This window comes from Phyllostomus hastatus, unplaced genomic scaffold (assembly GCF_019186645.2).
Source record: "Phyllostomus hastatus isolate PE091 unplaced genomic scaffold, TTU_PhHast_1.1 phas_contig_137, whole genome shotgun sequence".
Classification (NCBI taxonomy): Eukaryota; Metazoa; Chordata; class Mammalia; order Chiroptera; family Phyllostomidae; genus Phyllostomus; species Phyllostomus hastatus.
This window is the reverse complement of record NW_025333583.1, coordinates 12,837,418-12,853,479: the sequence shown is the minus strand read 5'-3', so window position 1 is coordinate 12,853,479 and position 16,062 is coordinate 12,837,418. Positions and strand designations below refer to the sequence as shown.

At 38.0% G+C, this 16,062-nt stretch overlaps 1 protein-coding gene across 14 annotated transcripts in view; it reads right to left on the bottom strand.

The window, feature by feature from the left end:
* Positions 1–5,555: 5,555 nt before the first annotated feature.
* Positions 5,556–16,062, bottom strand: part of IKZF2 (IKAROS family zinc finger 2) — a 143,397-nt gene continuing 132,890 nt past the window's right edge. For all 14 annotated transcript variants that reach the window (XM_045852124.1, XM_045852127.1, XM_045852125.1 and 11 more), the window contains one exon: positions 5,556–12,725. In XM_045852124.1, the coding sequence (XP_045708080.1) occupies positions 12,001–12,725 (725 nt within the window). In that variant the 3' untranslated portion in view covers positions 5,556–12,000. The remainder of the gene's footprint in view (positions 12,726–16,062) is intronic.

Genomic DNA, 16,062 nt, shown 5'->3' with positions numbered 1-16,062 from the left:
GGGAGGATCTTGGAAATGCCCTTATGCTGTAGAATTAACAGTAAAAAGCTAAGTTAGTACTGGGTTTAGCATCCAAGAAAAATAATGCCCAGGCTGCTCACTGAATCTGGGAGATGCAATAAAATGACAAATATTTGGATATCATGCCCAGAGCTTCCAGTACTGATAACTCCTTACTACTTATGATGAGCCAGCTCAAGGTTTTTAAGTGAAAAGGAGTCAGAAAACAAACTATAAAGATTGGAAATTACATTTTACAATAAGAAAAGAAATGCGTACAGAGATACAGATAGAGTGTTTTAGAAATGGGCAAAGAATTTCATCAATTATGTAGGAAATTTAGTGGATCATTTAAATTCCACATTTATTTAAATCAAGTATAAAAAGGAGTCTTTAAAAGACCTACTTACAATAATTTATCCATTTCTTAAAGTTTCTGTAGAAAAGCTTTAATTCCAGGTTGTTTTTGCCATGCTATACAATGTATTTCTCATCCTTCCTGATTGTGTAAAGCAGTTAATCCACTTGGGAATATTCTGTTTAAAAATTAGAATAAGCAAAACATTACTCATCAGATATGTGTCTGGGACATAATTTTTTCCCAGTATTTTATAATACAGGATCCAGCAGAAGTAACACCTGCTTGAGTGTGGTTGGTAGGGTAATAAGTGCAATAATTTATAGCTTTAATTTGAACATTTCACCTGAAATGTCACGTGGTGTGCTTGAGTGTGATATTATGATACAGAATTACATGCTTGTGATTTTGTAATAAAAGATTTTGTAATAAAATGGGATGTTATTTGTGCTGGACCCTGTATTTGCTGTCTTAGTCTGTTCAGGTTACTATAACAGAACACCAGGTAGCTTATATAAAAGAGAAATTTATTTCTCATGGTTCTGGAGGCTGGAAGTCCAAGATCAAGATGCCAGCACGGTCATGGTCTGGTGAAGGCCCTCTTCCCGGTCCACAGCTGGAGTCGTCTTGCTGTCACAAGGTGGAAGGGACTAGGGAACTCTGAAGGTTCTGTTTTATAAAGGCATTAATCCCACTCATGAGGACTCCACCCTTATGACCCGGTCAGCCCCAAAGCCCCCACCTCTAAGGTCATCAAATTGGCATTAAGATATCAACACATGAATTTAGGGGTAGAATTCAGACAATAGATTTGCTATTCTCTGTATTTATGGGGCTTATCAATCAAATGCTGAATCAACATCTTTAGAAAATAAAACATTAGACTAAGTATATCCAGAATTAGATACTAGTTCTAGCTTTTTCACTTATTTGCAGTGTTTATGAAGAAAATCATAACCTACGTGAACCTGTTTCCTAATCAGTAAAGTATATTTTCAGATACCTCACACATCCATGAGAATTTTGCAAGTGAATTAGATAAAGCCAGTAACAACTGTGCTAATTTGTAAAGTACTTGTTAAAAAGGGCATACGATGGAATACTACACAGCAGAAGAAAGGAGCTCCTACCTTTTGCAACAGCATGGATGGAACTGGAGAGCATTATGCTAAGTGAAGTAAGCCAGGCAGTGACAGACAAATATGATCTCACCTGTAAGTGGAATCTAATCAATAAAACAAACAAGCAAGCAAGATATAACTAGGGACATTGAAATTAAGAACGAACTGACAGTAAACAGAGGGGAGGTGGGAGGGGATAGTTGAGAGAAAAGAGGGAAGGGTCATCAAGGAACATGTATAAAGGATACATGGACAAAGCCAAATGGGGTAGGATCGAGGGTGGGAGGTAAGGATGGGTGGGGTGGGGGTTAGGGTTAGGGTGGGGGAAAATAGAGACAACTGTGCTTGAACAATAAAAAAAACCTCACATATATATTCTCGTTGCATTAAGTTACTTATATTGAAAGAGACTGTATTTCAAGTTAGTTCATCAAAGCTGTGACAGGATAAAGAATAGAGAGCAGAAACAGGTTGTGTACAGAAGAGATGGGGAGAATAAAAAGGCTGATGTAGACAGATGAAGAGGGGGTGAGAAAGTACCTGGAAATAAATGTGAATAACTTACATGACGTAATGAGAAAAAGACAGGAAAAGAAGAAAAAATTAGGGAAGAAAAGAAGGCCACTCACTCCCTAGACTGGGATATTTCACTTCCAAAATATGCACTCACTTTTCCTGCTCTAAAAGCTAACTGCCCTAGGTTCTGAGTCCCTACTTTTGAATGAGGCGAGTTAGAGTTGGGAACTCCTCCATTGTTTAGAAAAGCTGTGTTGGCCATAGTCTTTCTAAGTTTTTTAATCCACCAACCAGAACCAATACATGGACCCAGGGTATTGACATGCTATTGACTTTATTCTCATTTTCTCTTAAATTCCCTACTTCATCATCACGGTATTTCAAGAAGCACACCCAGTGGAGAGAGCTGATTCTGGTCCCAGTGGCCATCAGCTGAGGCAAAGTGACAACAATGAATGACTCAGGTCATAAGCTCACCTAAGGCCAGTAGAGCACAACACACACCCCCTTACCTTCCTTTTTTTGTACCTTTAGTTCTTCCTGGAGCACTGAAAATCTTGCTTCTTTGCATATGTTCCGGTTGGTCAGATGGTGAGGTTCATACAGCTCTTTTAAGGGTTTCTAGAACAAACAACTCGACACCAATTTGGGCAGTATCTGTTTTTACTGTTTTGAGGGATCTGTTCCATGCCTGACAAAATTTCAAGTTAGAGGCAGTTGGTTGGATCCAAGAATATTCTAGGATTATGAAAGAGTGGTGACGATGAAAAGAAAAAGGCGGATGTTTCTTTTTCTCAGACTGGGCATATTTATGTTCCAGGATCTCCCCCTACGTTTGCCCATTTTTGTATGGGATTACGGACACTTCATCTTCTTTGCCAATTCCTCTGTGTGTGCCTGTTAGGCTTTTTAAAGGAAGAACCTCCTTCAGTTTTTGTGTTCAGTCTGAGAAAAGCAGCAAAGTTCAGTTTCACCCGTTGGATCCTAATTGCTGCCTCTAGCGAGAAGTTAAAACAATCACACTGGGAACTGTTGGTAGGGCTATTAACAAAACATGAGGGTTAGTTGGGAGTTTAATGGGTCCACCTTAGAAACCCTTACAGGAAGGGGGAGAGTTGCTACAATTCTAAGTGAACTACCTTCACCAGGGAGCTCACACCCCAAGGATACCCTTTGGCTTGAACATAGTGGTAAAAAGTCTCACAGTCATGTCAAGTTTTCAATTGGTTATCATTTCTCCAACCCCAATGCAGCAGAAAAATCAGGAACATGTGGCCTGTTCTTTTCTTCAACTTTTTCATTTTGCTTCTGTCAATACCATAAACCAAATCTGATAAACATCCCATGCAGATCTTGAAGGGATCTATCATACACTTAATACTAGAGAGTAATTGATTAATCTCATCTTTTTTTGTCTTGTTAGTCTCTTCATTTGTACTTCCCCCCACGTTAGAATTTGAATTCAACATGGTCAAGGAAGGAAAATCCCATAGGAATTTGTAGTATTTTTCATTTTGTGTGGCTTGTGGCGGTGAAGTTAGAAATGTGATAAACATCCATGAGATTCTGTGACCACTTACTGACGAAGGAAAATTCTAATAGCTCTCTCTAATGCGAGGGTGGACCTGAGGCTGGCTCGGATGAGCAAGACGCAGGCACAGACAACGGGAGGGATGGACTGTAGGAGTGGGGGATGGGGGTAGGGCTGAGCAATGGGGAAAACAAAGGGACAACTGTCACTGAACAACAATAAATAAATTTTTAAAAAAGAAAAAAGGTAAAGAAAACAAGTCTGCAAATCATAGTGCCTTTTTGCATTCCAGTTATGAAGATATTTGTAGCAGAGAAAACTTCTAGTGTTAAAACAAACTTCATTTGTAAAATCTGAGGGAAACGTTGACTCACACGGTTGTAGCATAAGGCGAAGCAGAACAGACCACATTTTTGCTACTGTGATCGAACAATTTCTATGACCTAAACTTTAATTTAATCTTGGTCTGACTCCTAGGAAATGCTGGGTTCAAATAGGTCTAGTGAGCAGTACTTGGGCCTTTGGGGCAAGTCTCAACTCTTCTTCCCCCAGGCCTCACTTTTTTCTTCTGTACATAGGGGATAGGCTCTTAAGTACAGGCTTCTAAGTTTTGTCTCAGGGGTAGATTAAGATGTAACGTTTTTGAAGAGAAAAGAGGTGCCATCCTTAACAAGATGTGGAGGGCTGGGCTCTCTGCTCTGGCGGGCTATGCAGTCAGGATGGGGATTTCTGAGACCACCTGCGCCCCCGTCTCCGGGGCTGCGAGTACGGCGCACACACCACGGCCATGATAACAGAGTAAGTTTAATCTTCTGTTTTGCAAGATGTTCGTGTACAGAATGTTCACCAGAAAGTTTTTATAGCAAACTTTTATGTCAGAAGTTTATTTTATTGGTAAAATATTAAATAATATACAGAATTAAAAACTGCACTTACACTTCTGAGAAGAAATAAATCTTGGACAAATTATATGCTTGTTCCTGAGATTCCCTAAATTTATTCCAGTAGCTGTGCACTCAGACAGTACAAACCTTTATAATATAATCCTTTCACAAAGTATTACAAAGTTTCTGCAGCTTTTTAGTGGTACACACACACAGACGCACACTCACACATGCATATACAACACTCACACACATATACACAGTTACCACATACATGCACAGAACATGTATGTGTGTGCATTAAAAACAGAAAAAATACAAGTCCCGTAATTTAGTCTGCAGTGATATTGGAGGTCTCCGAATTGGTACACAGCAGAGTGACTTGTCTCACAGCTGCAAAGACGGTTTCAGTATTTCCATAGTAACCCTCATGTTCTGAGGTCTGGTGTTTGAGCCTTAAAAAAACTACATTACACTGAGCAAACCTGACATACAAGGTCTGGAATTTCAATTTTACATATATATTTATATATATATATTTCTTTTTAAAACAATAGTTTTTATTTTCCCAAATTATTAGTTTGAAAAAAAATATGAGGTTTACTGGTTTGACCTATTTATTTTTATTTTTATTTTTTTGCTTCTAAAACTCAAAATATCCTAGACACTGTCAAGCAATTAGTTTTTAAAGTAGTCTAATTACCTTTGGTATTGTTAAAGGAAAAAAAAATCTAAAATGGCCAAGACATATACTGTACAAATGCAGTAACTGCCTTTAAGAGAAATGCCAAAGAAATGTTATCTTTTAACAAAATATGTATTTACATTACAGCAGTTTTACTATAGGGACACAGGTATAAAAAAAGAAAACCAACAAACTGCATATAAATATGCATGATATGAAAAATACTTCTTACTTAAATCTGTACGAAAACAGGAGTGCTCCAAATATTTCTTAAACATTTTCTCCAATAAGTGATAGGTGTTTAAAATTGAGCTAAGTGCTTTGCTTTCATTGTAAAAGTTCATTTTCAAAGGAAAAAAAAACTGAAATAAAAATATCATGTCCTTAATTTAAAACATTGGGTGAGGACCTAAGAAAAACAATCCATCTTTAAGAATTTCAACTTCAGGACATACTTCTCAGGCAAAAGATTACTAATTTTAATGAAAATTCAACCTAATTAAAGGTACCACAAGACTGGATCAACCGTTTCCACATTCTCTGATTCTTTGACTGTGGAGTGTTTTTCTCTTTGCTTGCTTTGTCCTTTAATTAACATACCATGATTTTCAGGGGTTTCTTTTTTCATTAACTAAAGAAAGAATATGTCAAAAAACAAAACAAAATAACCATAGTTTTTAAGACTTCGAGGAAAGTATTGCACTTGTACAGAAAATAAAGAAAAGGATCTTTTTAACTAACTAGAAGCAATTGTTCTGGAATTGCAAATAACACATGGTCTAAAAGGTCCAACTAGTAAGAGCAAATGTGGAGCTGGAAGAGCCCCCTCTGAACCTGGAATAATATTATAGTAATGTTAAAGCATGTTCTCCCAACTGGGAATCAGTTAAGACTTTTTGCTTTACACTTTTAACATCTTCCTAAATACTTGCAAAAAATTGTTTAATCTCTCATTATATACACTTTAGGAGGCAAATCAAATCAGAACACAAAATTGAACAAAAAAAAAAAGGAAGGCAAACATACCAAATTACGATGACATAATCTCTGAGGTCACATTTTAGGTGCCCAGTATTTGAAAGTGAAAGTAATACAAAGGTTACGTACCTTACCATTTTTAATCCAACTACTCTTTTTTTAAATATAAAACTACACTTGAGTATAAAAATATGTCAGCAGATTATACAGCCAACAAAAATCACACACACAAAATTAAGACTTAAGGGACCCATGAATCAGAAATAAGAGCTGACCTAATCTTCAAACTAGTAGGGGGAAAAGAGCGGCGGAGACGCCCGAAGACAGTGATGGCAGAGATATGGACAGAGAGGAGGAAGAAGGGGAGGAGGGGAGACGAAATTCGAGAGATAACAAAGGGAACTTTTTTACACAGGAGGGGAAATGATTTCTGTTGATAATCTGAGAGTGCTCAACAGTCAATTTTTTTTTTATCACAGTTTCAGTAATTGAACTACTTAAAAAATAAACATAAAAGAATAAAACAACAACAAAGACAAAACCCAGAGTCCTTCCCTTGTTACAGTGTATTCGATTTTTAAAATTCATTTCCAGTAAGTTAAATTAAGCAGAATCCTGGTAAGTGCATAGTAGGGGATGCAGTGACCTCCGCCCATCCGAGAAGCTTTCCTTACTGTGAGTCACTTGAGGTAATCTGAAGGGCCCAGCTAACTGCAGACTGGCTTATCTGTACCTGTACGGAGTTACATGCTATACTTTATGTGGTTTAGCAGAGGGCCTCTAAATTTTATATTTTATTCACAATAAAAGGACATCTTAGAAAACTAGCCATTCACATACCATTCTCTATATGGGATAAGGGTTAATTCACAAAAAATTTATACAGAAAATATACAAATGCAATATTATGGGAGGAAAGCCCCATAAACAGAATTAAGAACTTACTTCCAAGAGTGCATTTGAAAAATATCCACAAACTTACAGTACAGCAAGAGAAAACTAAAAAGCTCAAAATAGAATGTTACATAAAAATTTTATGGAAATTTCAAAATTTTAGGTTTCTGCAATAAATGTAAAAATTTTAAGGTGCCGTTATTTGGCCTAGCAATACACTATGATATAAAGAAACACTAGCATATCACAGCTTCTTGGTCATATGACATTTGCTTCATATAACAAGCAGCTTATTATTATTACTTTTTTAAAAAAAGCTGTCATATCCTAACACATTCATTGCAAGTAATACACAACCATGGCAGGCAACATTTGAGATTATGCTTTGGAGAATAGCAATGTGATATGACTGTTCAGTTTTGTTTTGTTCAAGGAGAATTAATTACCTGCTTCTTTACATTACTCCATAAAACATTAACAGCTTAGAGGACAGAGGTTCTAAGACTAGTACAATGCTAGTCATTCGAGGAAGTTCCAAAACAATACTCTGTTTTATTGAGCAAAAGCCCCACTCATAAAGCCTTGCATGGTATTAGAACTTATTTTTCCTTAAAAACAAAACAAAACACATACCATAATGCAATCCACAGCTAAAATTTCCATCTGCCTTCTATTTCACCTGCATACCCTTGTAACAGTATTCAGAAAGACTACCTAACTAGAAAGACATTAAAATTGTTTCAAAATTTCCTTTTGCTTTACACAGGTGAGCTCAATGTCTCTGTATTGAAAATTCTTCTAATAGTGTTGCCCTAAAAACACGAAGATAAATTATATAGTACTTGATTTTAAGTGATTTTTAAAAATACATAATAACAGTGTTGTTGTGCTGCCACAGCTAAGGCAACACTCACTGCATTTTCAAAAGGCACCGATAGAAGGAAATTCTCTAAGTATTTAATACATTTAAGGTCAGGGTCTTAGGAGACCAGTTACTGTATATTTTAGTTAATTTGCAGAAATTGGAGGTGTCAAAACATTGCTAAGATAACTTTCATATGTACAAATTACAATTTCACTGCCACTCTTTTTTTCCTGTGCATTTGGGGAATTTCTGTTGTAGAACAGTCTTCATAAGATAGTACTTTCTAAAACGATACATAAAATACAGCTAAAGATGATCACAAATGTAACATTCATTCTTGTAAAATGAACAATTTAAAGTTTAAAAACAACATAGCCAGTATCTATCTCATAATGTAAGTTGTGTCTTGAAACTAAGGGTATGCGGTTTTTTGTTTGTATTTTTGCAGCCTTTTCTTTTTCTACCTTAAGGAATCATTCTGGAGATCCAATAAATTAACATTGGAAAACAGACCAATTTTCATCATAATACCTTCACCGATGTAAATTTTTGTCAAACATTTATATAAACTACCATAAAGACTTCGAGGTGGTTTTGTGAGGTATACAGCTGAGACACAAAACAATATCGAACTTAGTAAAATATTCTTGTCTTCCTCCACTTGTCAATAAATAACCATTGACAATTTTTTTTCTGTATCTTCCTCTCAAAGAGTAATTTGTTTCTTTCACTTTGGAGGTTATATCAAATCAGGTTAAAATCTCTGCTTTTTTCACTGATTGTTTCAAATAGTCCTAAAGAGACACTAGTGACTTCCTTAATATTTCTTAATACAATCTGGAAAAAACAAGCCTACTAAATTGGTCTGGTGTTAACAGGTGTTAACTCTATGTTTTTGCAACACATCTGATCACTCTAATTGCTTCTTTTCATGAATTTTCTGTAAATGAACGTATGTGCTTGTATGTATATAGGAAAGACACTCCCTACTTTGTAGCCAATTCTAAATCCTGGTCTCTCATTCTTCCATTTTGTCTCTCCAGAAAAATCCTCCACGGAATGTTTCAACAACTTGAAATTTCTTCCAGCCTGCTTTTTGGTCACTTCCACTGTTTTAAAAGCCAGATTAGAATGGCTTTTTAAGTGATGGACCACTGTTAGAGAAAGGCCACACACTTCTCTAAGAGCTGGAGATACAATTCTGGACAAAACCAGGGCAAAGCAGTATGATGAAGTTCTGAATTTTGCTGAAATGGAGAACACGGAGACTAACCCATTTTCACGCCCCTCAAATACTCTGCATTGTGAAACCTCACCTGAATAAACTGGGCATATAACGGTTATATAAAACTTGATTTATTTGGTGTCTGAGGCTCATACTTATTTTTAGGTGCTACCACGTTTCTTACTTCCTGTTGCGAAGGAGAGGCATGCAAATACAGCCATCCAGACTTTCCCAGAAAGCACTGCATCCACAAAAATTCTTCCTGACCTACACATTGGGATTGACCTTGTCCTCATTTGTCCCTGTCACACCCTGAGCCATCTTTACCTCATTCTGTTCCTTATATCATAAGGCTAAGAGAGTACAAGCATATACACTTGTAGCAAATGCACCCTCATAAAGACAAAGTCCCCTCAATAAAACAGATTCCTAAAAAGATGAACCCATAGAAGGAGAGTGCCTGAGCACCATGCTCACAGGGTACTAAACGACTCTTTAGATCCACCTAAATTCAGTTTATCCCAGGGCAGGCACATACTTGTTCACATACTGAAAAAAAGCATAAGCAGGAAGAAAATTCATAGATAATGCCAGCAGAAATTCACACACAGCCAAAGTTATGAACATATTGACTGCCATCCAAATGTTTCTTTAAATTACAGTAAAACACAAAATCACTAACTTAAATTATTTAGCTACCACCAAAAGGAAAATAAAATAAAATTTCAATTACTTATGAGTGGTCAGGGTGAGTGGGGCAAGGAAGTCTCCTAGACATGCTTTATCTTTGAATAAATTATATGTTCATAATGTACCAAAGTACCAAAGCATGAAGGGGAGGGAAAAGACAGTTGACATTCTAATTAAAACATTTCACATCTCTCTTTTGGTGCTGCTCTTAGATTTAAAGAAACAGTTTGGATATTTCTCCAAAAATAATTACAACAGGGGCTAGTGGAAGAGAGCTGAGCTGCACCCACTTTTGCTTAGCTCGGCCTGTGTCAGTGCATAGCGTTGCTCAAAGGAGCAGATGGTAAACTAGAAAACGAGTGAAGAGCAGCGTGGAGGCCAGAGTTGCTTATCTGTCCACAGTTCTCTAGTCTTGCTAATTCTCGCATTATTCTGCATTAAGAAACACAGTTTCTGCATCCTATTTAGTAATTCTTTAGAGCAGCTATCAGTTACTGCTGACAGAATTGCAGTGTTCATACACGGGCATCAGATCATCCGGTCGTGGGCAGCGTCGCCCTCCCTACAAGAAAACAGCGAGTTCTGCCTCCAGGTTTGTCCCCGCAACGACCTGAATCGAATGCACTGGGTTGCTTCCCTCTAATGCTGTAGGACTGCAAAGAACAAATAGAGCACCCATACGAATGACATTAAAATGTGCACATGAACTATGATAACATGTATTGATTAAAAGAAGAGAAATTCTGTGCTATGGAACTGAGATCCATTTCCGACAAGGACTTATAAATAGTTCAGTGTTTCTGAGGCAGAAGAATTTGCAGGGCACAGTCACTCTCACCTGGAGGTGTGGTCACATTCTATACTCCAAGATCGGTGAAAATGAGCCTTTTGTTTGTTTGTTTTATCTGCAGTACAATGTAAAGATAACAAAGAATTTTCCTTTCTTTGCACCAAAAGTGGCAGATGTTATTATTGAAGAAATGCTAGAATAAATAGCCCTAGTTCCATAACCTTACATGGTTCGGGTTACACATTCAGATCAAATGAGCAACTGCTTGGAGGAGAGTTGGAGAGAAATAGCCAACAGTAAGGTATGCAGGACCTTCTGCGGGAAGAGTAAAAGATGAATGGACTATGGACAGAACACTGGGTGGTCACAGCTTGAAAAACACAAGAGAAAAGAGAAATTTACCAGGAAAGGGATTTCTGAGTGGGTTTTTTCCCCCTACTGTTAGCCTAATTATATTTTTCTGCTGACTAGTTAACACTGATTCAATGCTGATAAAGTGACAATCGTAAGCATACTTTTAGAAACAAATACGTATACTATGCGGCCATCACATTACAACGTTAAAAGAAAACGTCCCAAACAAATTTATGAAAAGTAGAGGTCCCTTCTGGAAACTACCAGCTGCCTGCTAGCCACTCTTAGACCATATGTTATTCTGAAAACTACTTAAAAACACTATTCATTAACGGTGTTAAAAGTAAGGCTGCCAGGGTGTCTATAAAATGCCAGTCATCAAAACTATGGAAAAACAGTGCTTAAGTTTAGAAAAATAAGATCGCAGGACCTCAGATGTATTGTAGGTGTCCTTAACTACCTGTAGTTGAAAAGTTTTGCTCTCTGGTACAGTGTGTAACATACCGTATCATAAATTCCAGAGGGGAAGTAAACATAGAACCCACAACAACCACCCATCCAAGGAGTTATCACTGAAAAGAACAATGTGTTTCTGCTCCATGATCTCTAGAGGAAAAAAAAAAAACACAACAGTTGCCATTTTGAAATAAATTCTTTGAAGCGTTAAATTACTTATCCCATTTTAAACTGAGAAAGTCCTACCCAGAAAACTAAACTTTCCTGCCTTCAGTCATAATTCTGAGCATCAGTGGCAAATCAGCATCTTTTAGGTGAACCTGTATGAATCAAGTGATTTTTTTTCAAAGCACGATACGCCTTACATGTATGCATGGCAGAAATGAACTGCTCTCAAAATTCCCACAAAATAAACAAGCCAAGTTATCAAGAAACAATATCCCCTTGTCCCTGTCCTTTCTCTCTTCTGTTTCTTCCTAATTGTAATTAGGCAGAGCGAAGACACCGCGTCCACAAAATAAGAATTCATGACAGTAATAATATTTTTTTTAAAAAAGGTATGTCAACATTGTAGGGAAGGTGGGATTGTAAGTGCAGTATTTCTTCATGTGCAGTTCGTTACTTCATAGGGGTCCCCTTTGGAATGAAAAGGCCTAGTGGAATGTGTGCTCCCCTCGAACAATGTGTGATGAAAACTCATAACGGTCCTGGCTTCTGTAGCCACAGATGTTGCATTCCAGTGGGTCCCGGTAGCCATGGCAACCCATGTGAATGGTGTACATGACATGGTCTAGGAAAAGGACTCGGCAGTGCTCACATTTAAAGGCCCTAATCTGTTCTCCTTCTCCATTGAAGACTTTGTAGATGTCCTTCAGAGAGCCCTTAGGAGCCTTGGCGGTATCCAAAGCCTTGACATCCTCCTTCATATAAGCTGGGCTTTGTTTCCTCTTGGGATTTAAGGCAGGGTTTCCTTGGTAGGACTGGTGGTCATCGTGGCTGCTTTCTGAGTCAGTAGAATCCAGGCAGCTATTGCTGGGAGAGGCCTCTCTTTCCTGGGGTCGACTCTTTGGTCTGATGAGAGAGATAGGGCCATCCATGTTGTTTTCATGACTATCGGAGGTTTCCCTGCTAATGGGTCTTTCTATCCGATTTGGATGATAGACCTGAGAATAAGCTGAGCTTATAACTGGGGCCACCTCAGCGATTGTGCTTGGCGGGTGCTGCATCAGAGGGTGAAGGGCCTCAGCTCCAAGGTAGGTGATTGCATTGTTGATGGCTTGGTCCATCATGTGAGACTGCATCAGCTCAGCCTCCTTCTCATAGGTTAAGTTCATATCAAAGTGAATGTCTGGGTAGCTGAATCTCATGAGCTTTTCCCCTGAAAGGGAGAGGGGCAGAAAAGGAAAAAATGAAACAAAAAGATACAACAAAATTAGTGGTTGGGTTAAAAATACAAAAGTACAAAGCCACCTAATCAATTCCATTTTCCATAATACGGTATATCGTATTCCTTAGATCAAATATTTAGGCTCTTTAATTCTGCTGAGGCTCACAAACACTCTAAACCTGCAAAGGGGATTAGCAATAAAAATTTCACAAGCCATTTGTACTTGTTGTAATACCATTGGGAAAATGTACCCAGCCTGAAAAGTATGATTGACTGTGTTACCTTATTTTTATTCACTATTAAAATTTCCACTTGTCTAGAGCTCGGGAACTATATGAGAAAGAAAAAAAAATACCAGGTGAAAATAGTCAGAGACTATGAAACTAAGTCAGCAACCGTAGGGGAAAGAACAAATACCATGTGAAAATCAGTCGGAGACTATGCTTGCTTTTGCACACTTTAAACATCAGTGACCAAGCCACATAACCAGAACTTGTGATCTGGTTATAAAATCTGTCACCTCACTTTTGTGTAGGGTTGATTTGGTTGATTTAGCTGCTCTATTAAGAAAACAATGACAGAATAAACATATGTCATCCTGGAGAGTTCAAGAGTACAATTTAAAAGTTGTACTGTCTGATAAATAAAATTTGGGGCTCTTTAAAATATGAGCTAACTTCCAAAAGTACTTATTAACTTGGAAAATCTTTTGCTTTGTTGCTTTGAATCTCAAAAAAATCATTACTTATTTTCACATGACCCCTCCCTTACTCAGGCTTGTGTGAGAACGGTTCTGCTACGATCCATTGTCCATTTTCTATCCTTTTCCTCGGTTGAAGTATGTTTGTAGTTTTCCCTTTAATATTAACTGCAATCAAATTAATTTTATTTCAATATAATATGTAAGCATTAACTGTAAAGAGTTTGGTGCACAGAATATGAGAAGTAACTTTAATTTTCTTCCTTTAAATATTACCAAATTTGGATAGAATATTTTATCTTTTTTTAAATTTCTGACACTAAAATAATGTGGCCTTCTACTAATTGCCTACTTACTCTGATAGGTAAATCTTACAGAGAACTGCTTCTTAAAAATATCTGTGGACTCTTGTAAGCATTTAGTGTGTTGTAGATGGACCTTTAATGTGTCATGTAGATAGAACATATCAATCCACAGAGCTGCATTCTGGAAAATCACTTCCAAATAGCTAGTATTATCTCAGGTTTGAAGAAAAGCCCCCAAAGTATGGTCAGGGTAATGATCAGAATAATGAAAATAGAAGGATAAAATGAGAAACTATCTCATGGTATCCAATTTGAGATATTGCAATGTCAAAGGTTTAAAAGTTAAGCCACACAAACTTTATATTCTCAAAGAGTCTACAGTTTAGAGTCAGTGATAGTAATTTAAGGATCATTTATAACACAGTGTGATATATGTACTATGCAGTCATATAAGAGGAACTCATGTCTCATACCAGGGGAGTGAAAGAAGTGGTATCAGAGATATGAACATGATGGCGAATATTAGCCAAGTAAAGGAACGTGCAGGTGGAGCAGAAGGTAGGAAGGCTCAGGGACAAAATAGATGGGAAAGATGGAGTTTTTCCCCTGAAAGGGAGCTTTTCAATTATGCAATTTAGGGCTCATTCAACAGCTAAGAAATTTGAATCTTATCCTGAAGGCAATACACATTGAAAGGATTAAATAGGGAAATGAATTGACTGGGCAGTTATTTAACAAGATGGTTTAGGAAGTTGTTGCTATAGAGACCATGGCACCCTGAACCAGTAGAGTGGCACTGGAAATGGAGAAAATTCAGTGAAATGGAGAAAAACTTAGAAAACATAGTTGCTAGCGCCTGGAAATCATCTAGACATAGAGAATGAGAAAGAGAAGGAAGTTATTTAATCATGACGCCCACATTTCTGGCCCAGGAAACTTAGTGGATGTCAATGAGATAGACAAGAAGATGAATTCAGGTCAGGGTACACTATGAGTAACAGTCATGTCCAGTAGGTACAGAGGTACAGTCTCAAACTCATGTGAGAGATGTCTGGTCTTGAGATGTAGAAATGAGAATCACAGGTTTATGGAAAGTAACTTCTAAAGCCATGGGGATATGATATATCACCCACAGTACGGAAAGTGTAAAGAAGAGAAATTCAATGATAGAAACTAAAACACCAAGATTTTGATGTCTGCCCATAGACCAGGGCAAGTGGGATTCCTGCACTGAGTCCCATATTTAAAGTGCCCTGCACTTTGCTCCTCATGGAATGAGGAGTATGCAGGGCCAAGGGAATATGACTGCCTCAAGCTTACTCCCTACACCATAGTCCGACCTCAGAATTCCTTGCCCTAATGGCTCTGCAGTTGCTCCTGGGGTGAGCAGTGGGTTAGCAGTCCTCTCCGTACTGTGTGCTGCTGGAAATGCATGCTTTTCAGCTTGAGGAATGGCCCACCCTCCCCTCCTCATGCACTGCATGTGGGTACAATGTGAAAAGAACTTGGGTGGGCAGGCTGAGGTGTGTACACATGTGCCCGAGGCTCCTCTGGAAACGGAGCAGAACCGAGAGACCAAGAACGTGTCTAAGAGAGGGGCCTGGCTCCAGGCAAGGAGGCAGCTCTGCTCGTGCAGCCAAGGTCTGGTGTGGAACGCCCAGGTACCTGAGAATTCCACATTTATTAGAACTCGGTCTTCTAGGTTAGAAGGGAAAACCATAACAGTTTTCCAGTTTGATTTATATTAAAACATTTAGCCGTATGAATGGAAGCCTCCATTAGCACTTTTGCCCCCATTTGTATAGCTGTTAGGGGTAAATCCATAGAGGAGGCTGAGTGAAGCAGTCCTGATGGTGGAAGAAATGGAAAAAAGGTCAATGTCATCGAAACCAGGGAGAGAGGGTACTTCAAATGGAATTAATCAATAGTGGCAAGTGTTCTATAGGAGCTGTGTGAGATAGCCTAAAAAAGATCCACTGAACTTGGCACCATGGAAACTAGTGATGATGTCAATGAGAATAATTTCAGTGGAGCATAGGGAAGAGTCCCAGGGTATGAGGAGAAAGAAAGAAATTATAGAAAACAAGCAGAGAGAACTCTTTCAAGAACTCCATCTTTGCAGAGAAAGAGAATGTAGATAGGACCTGGAAGGAGACTTGGGTCTGAGGAAAGATTTTTTTTAATGATGAGTTTATCACATCAAATGCTAAAATAAAAATGCCAGTGGAGGTGAGAAGTTGAAATATAAGTGAGGAAAGGGAAGAATAATAGTGTAAGGTATTTGGGGGGCTGAGATAGGAGAATTCCAGAGCACAATTAGAGG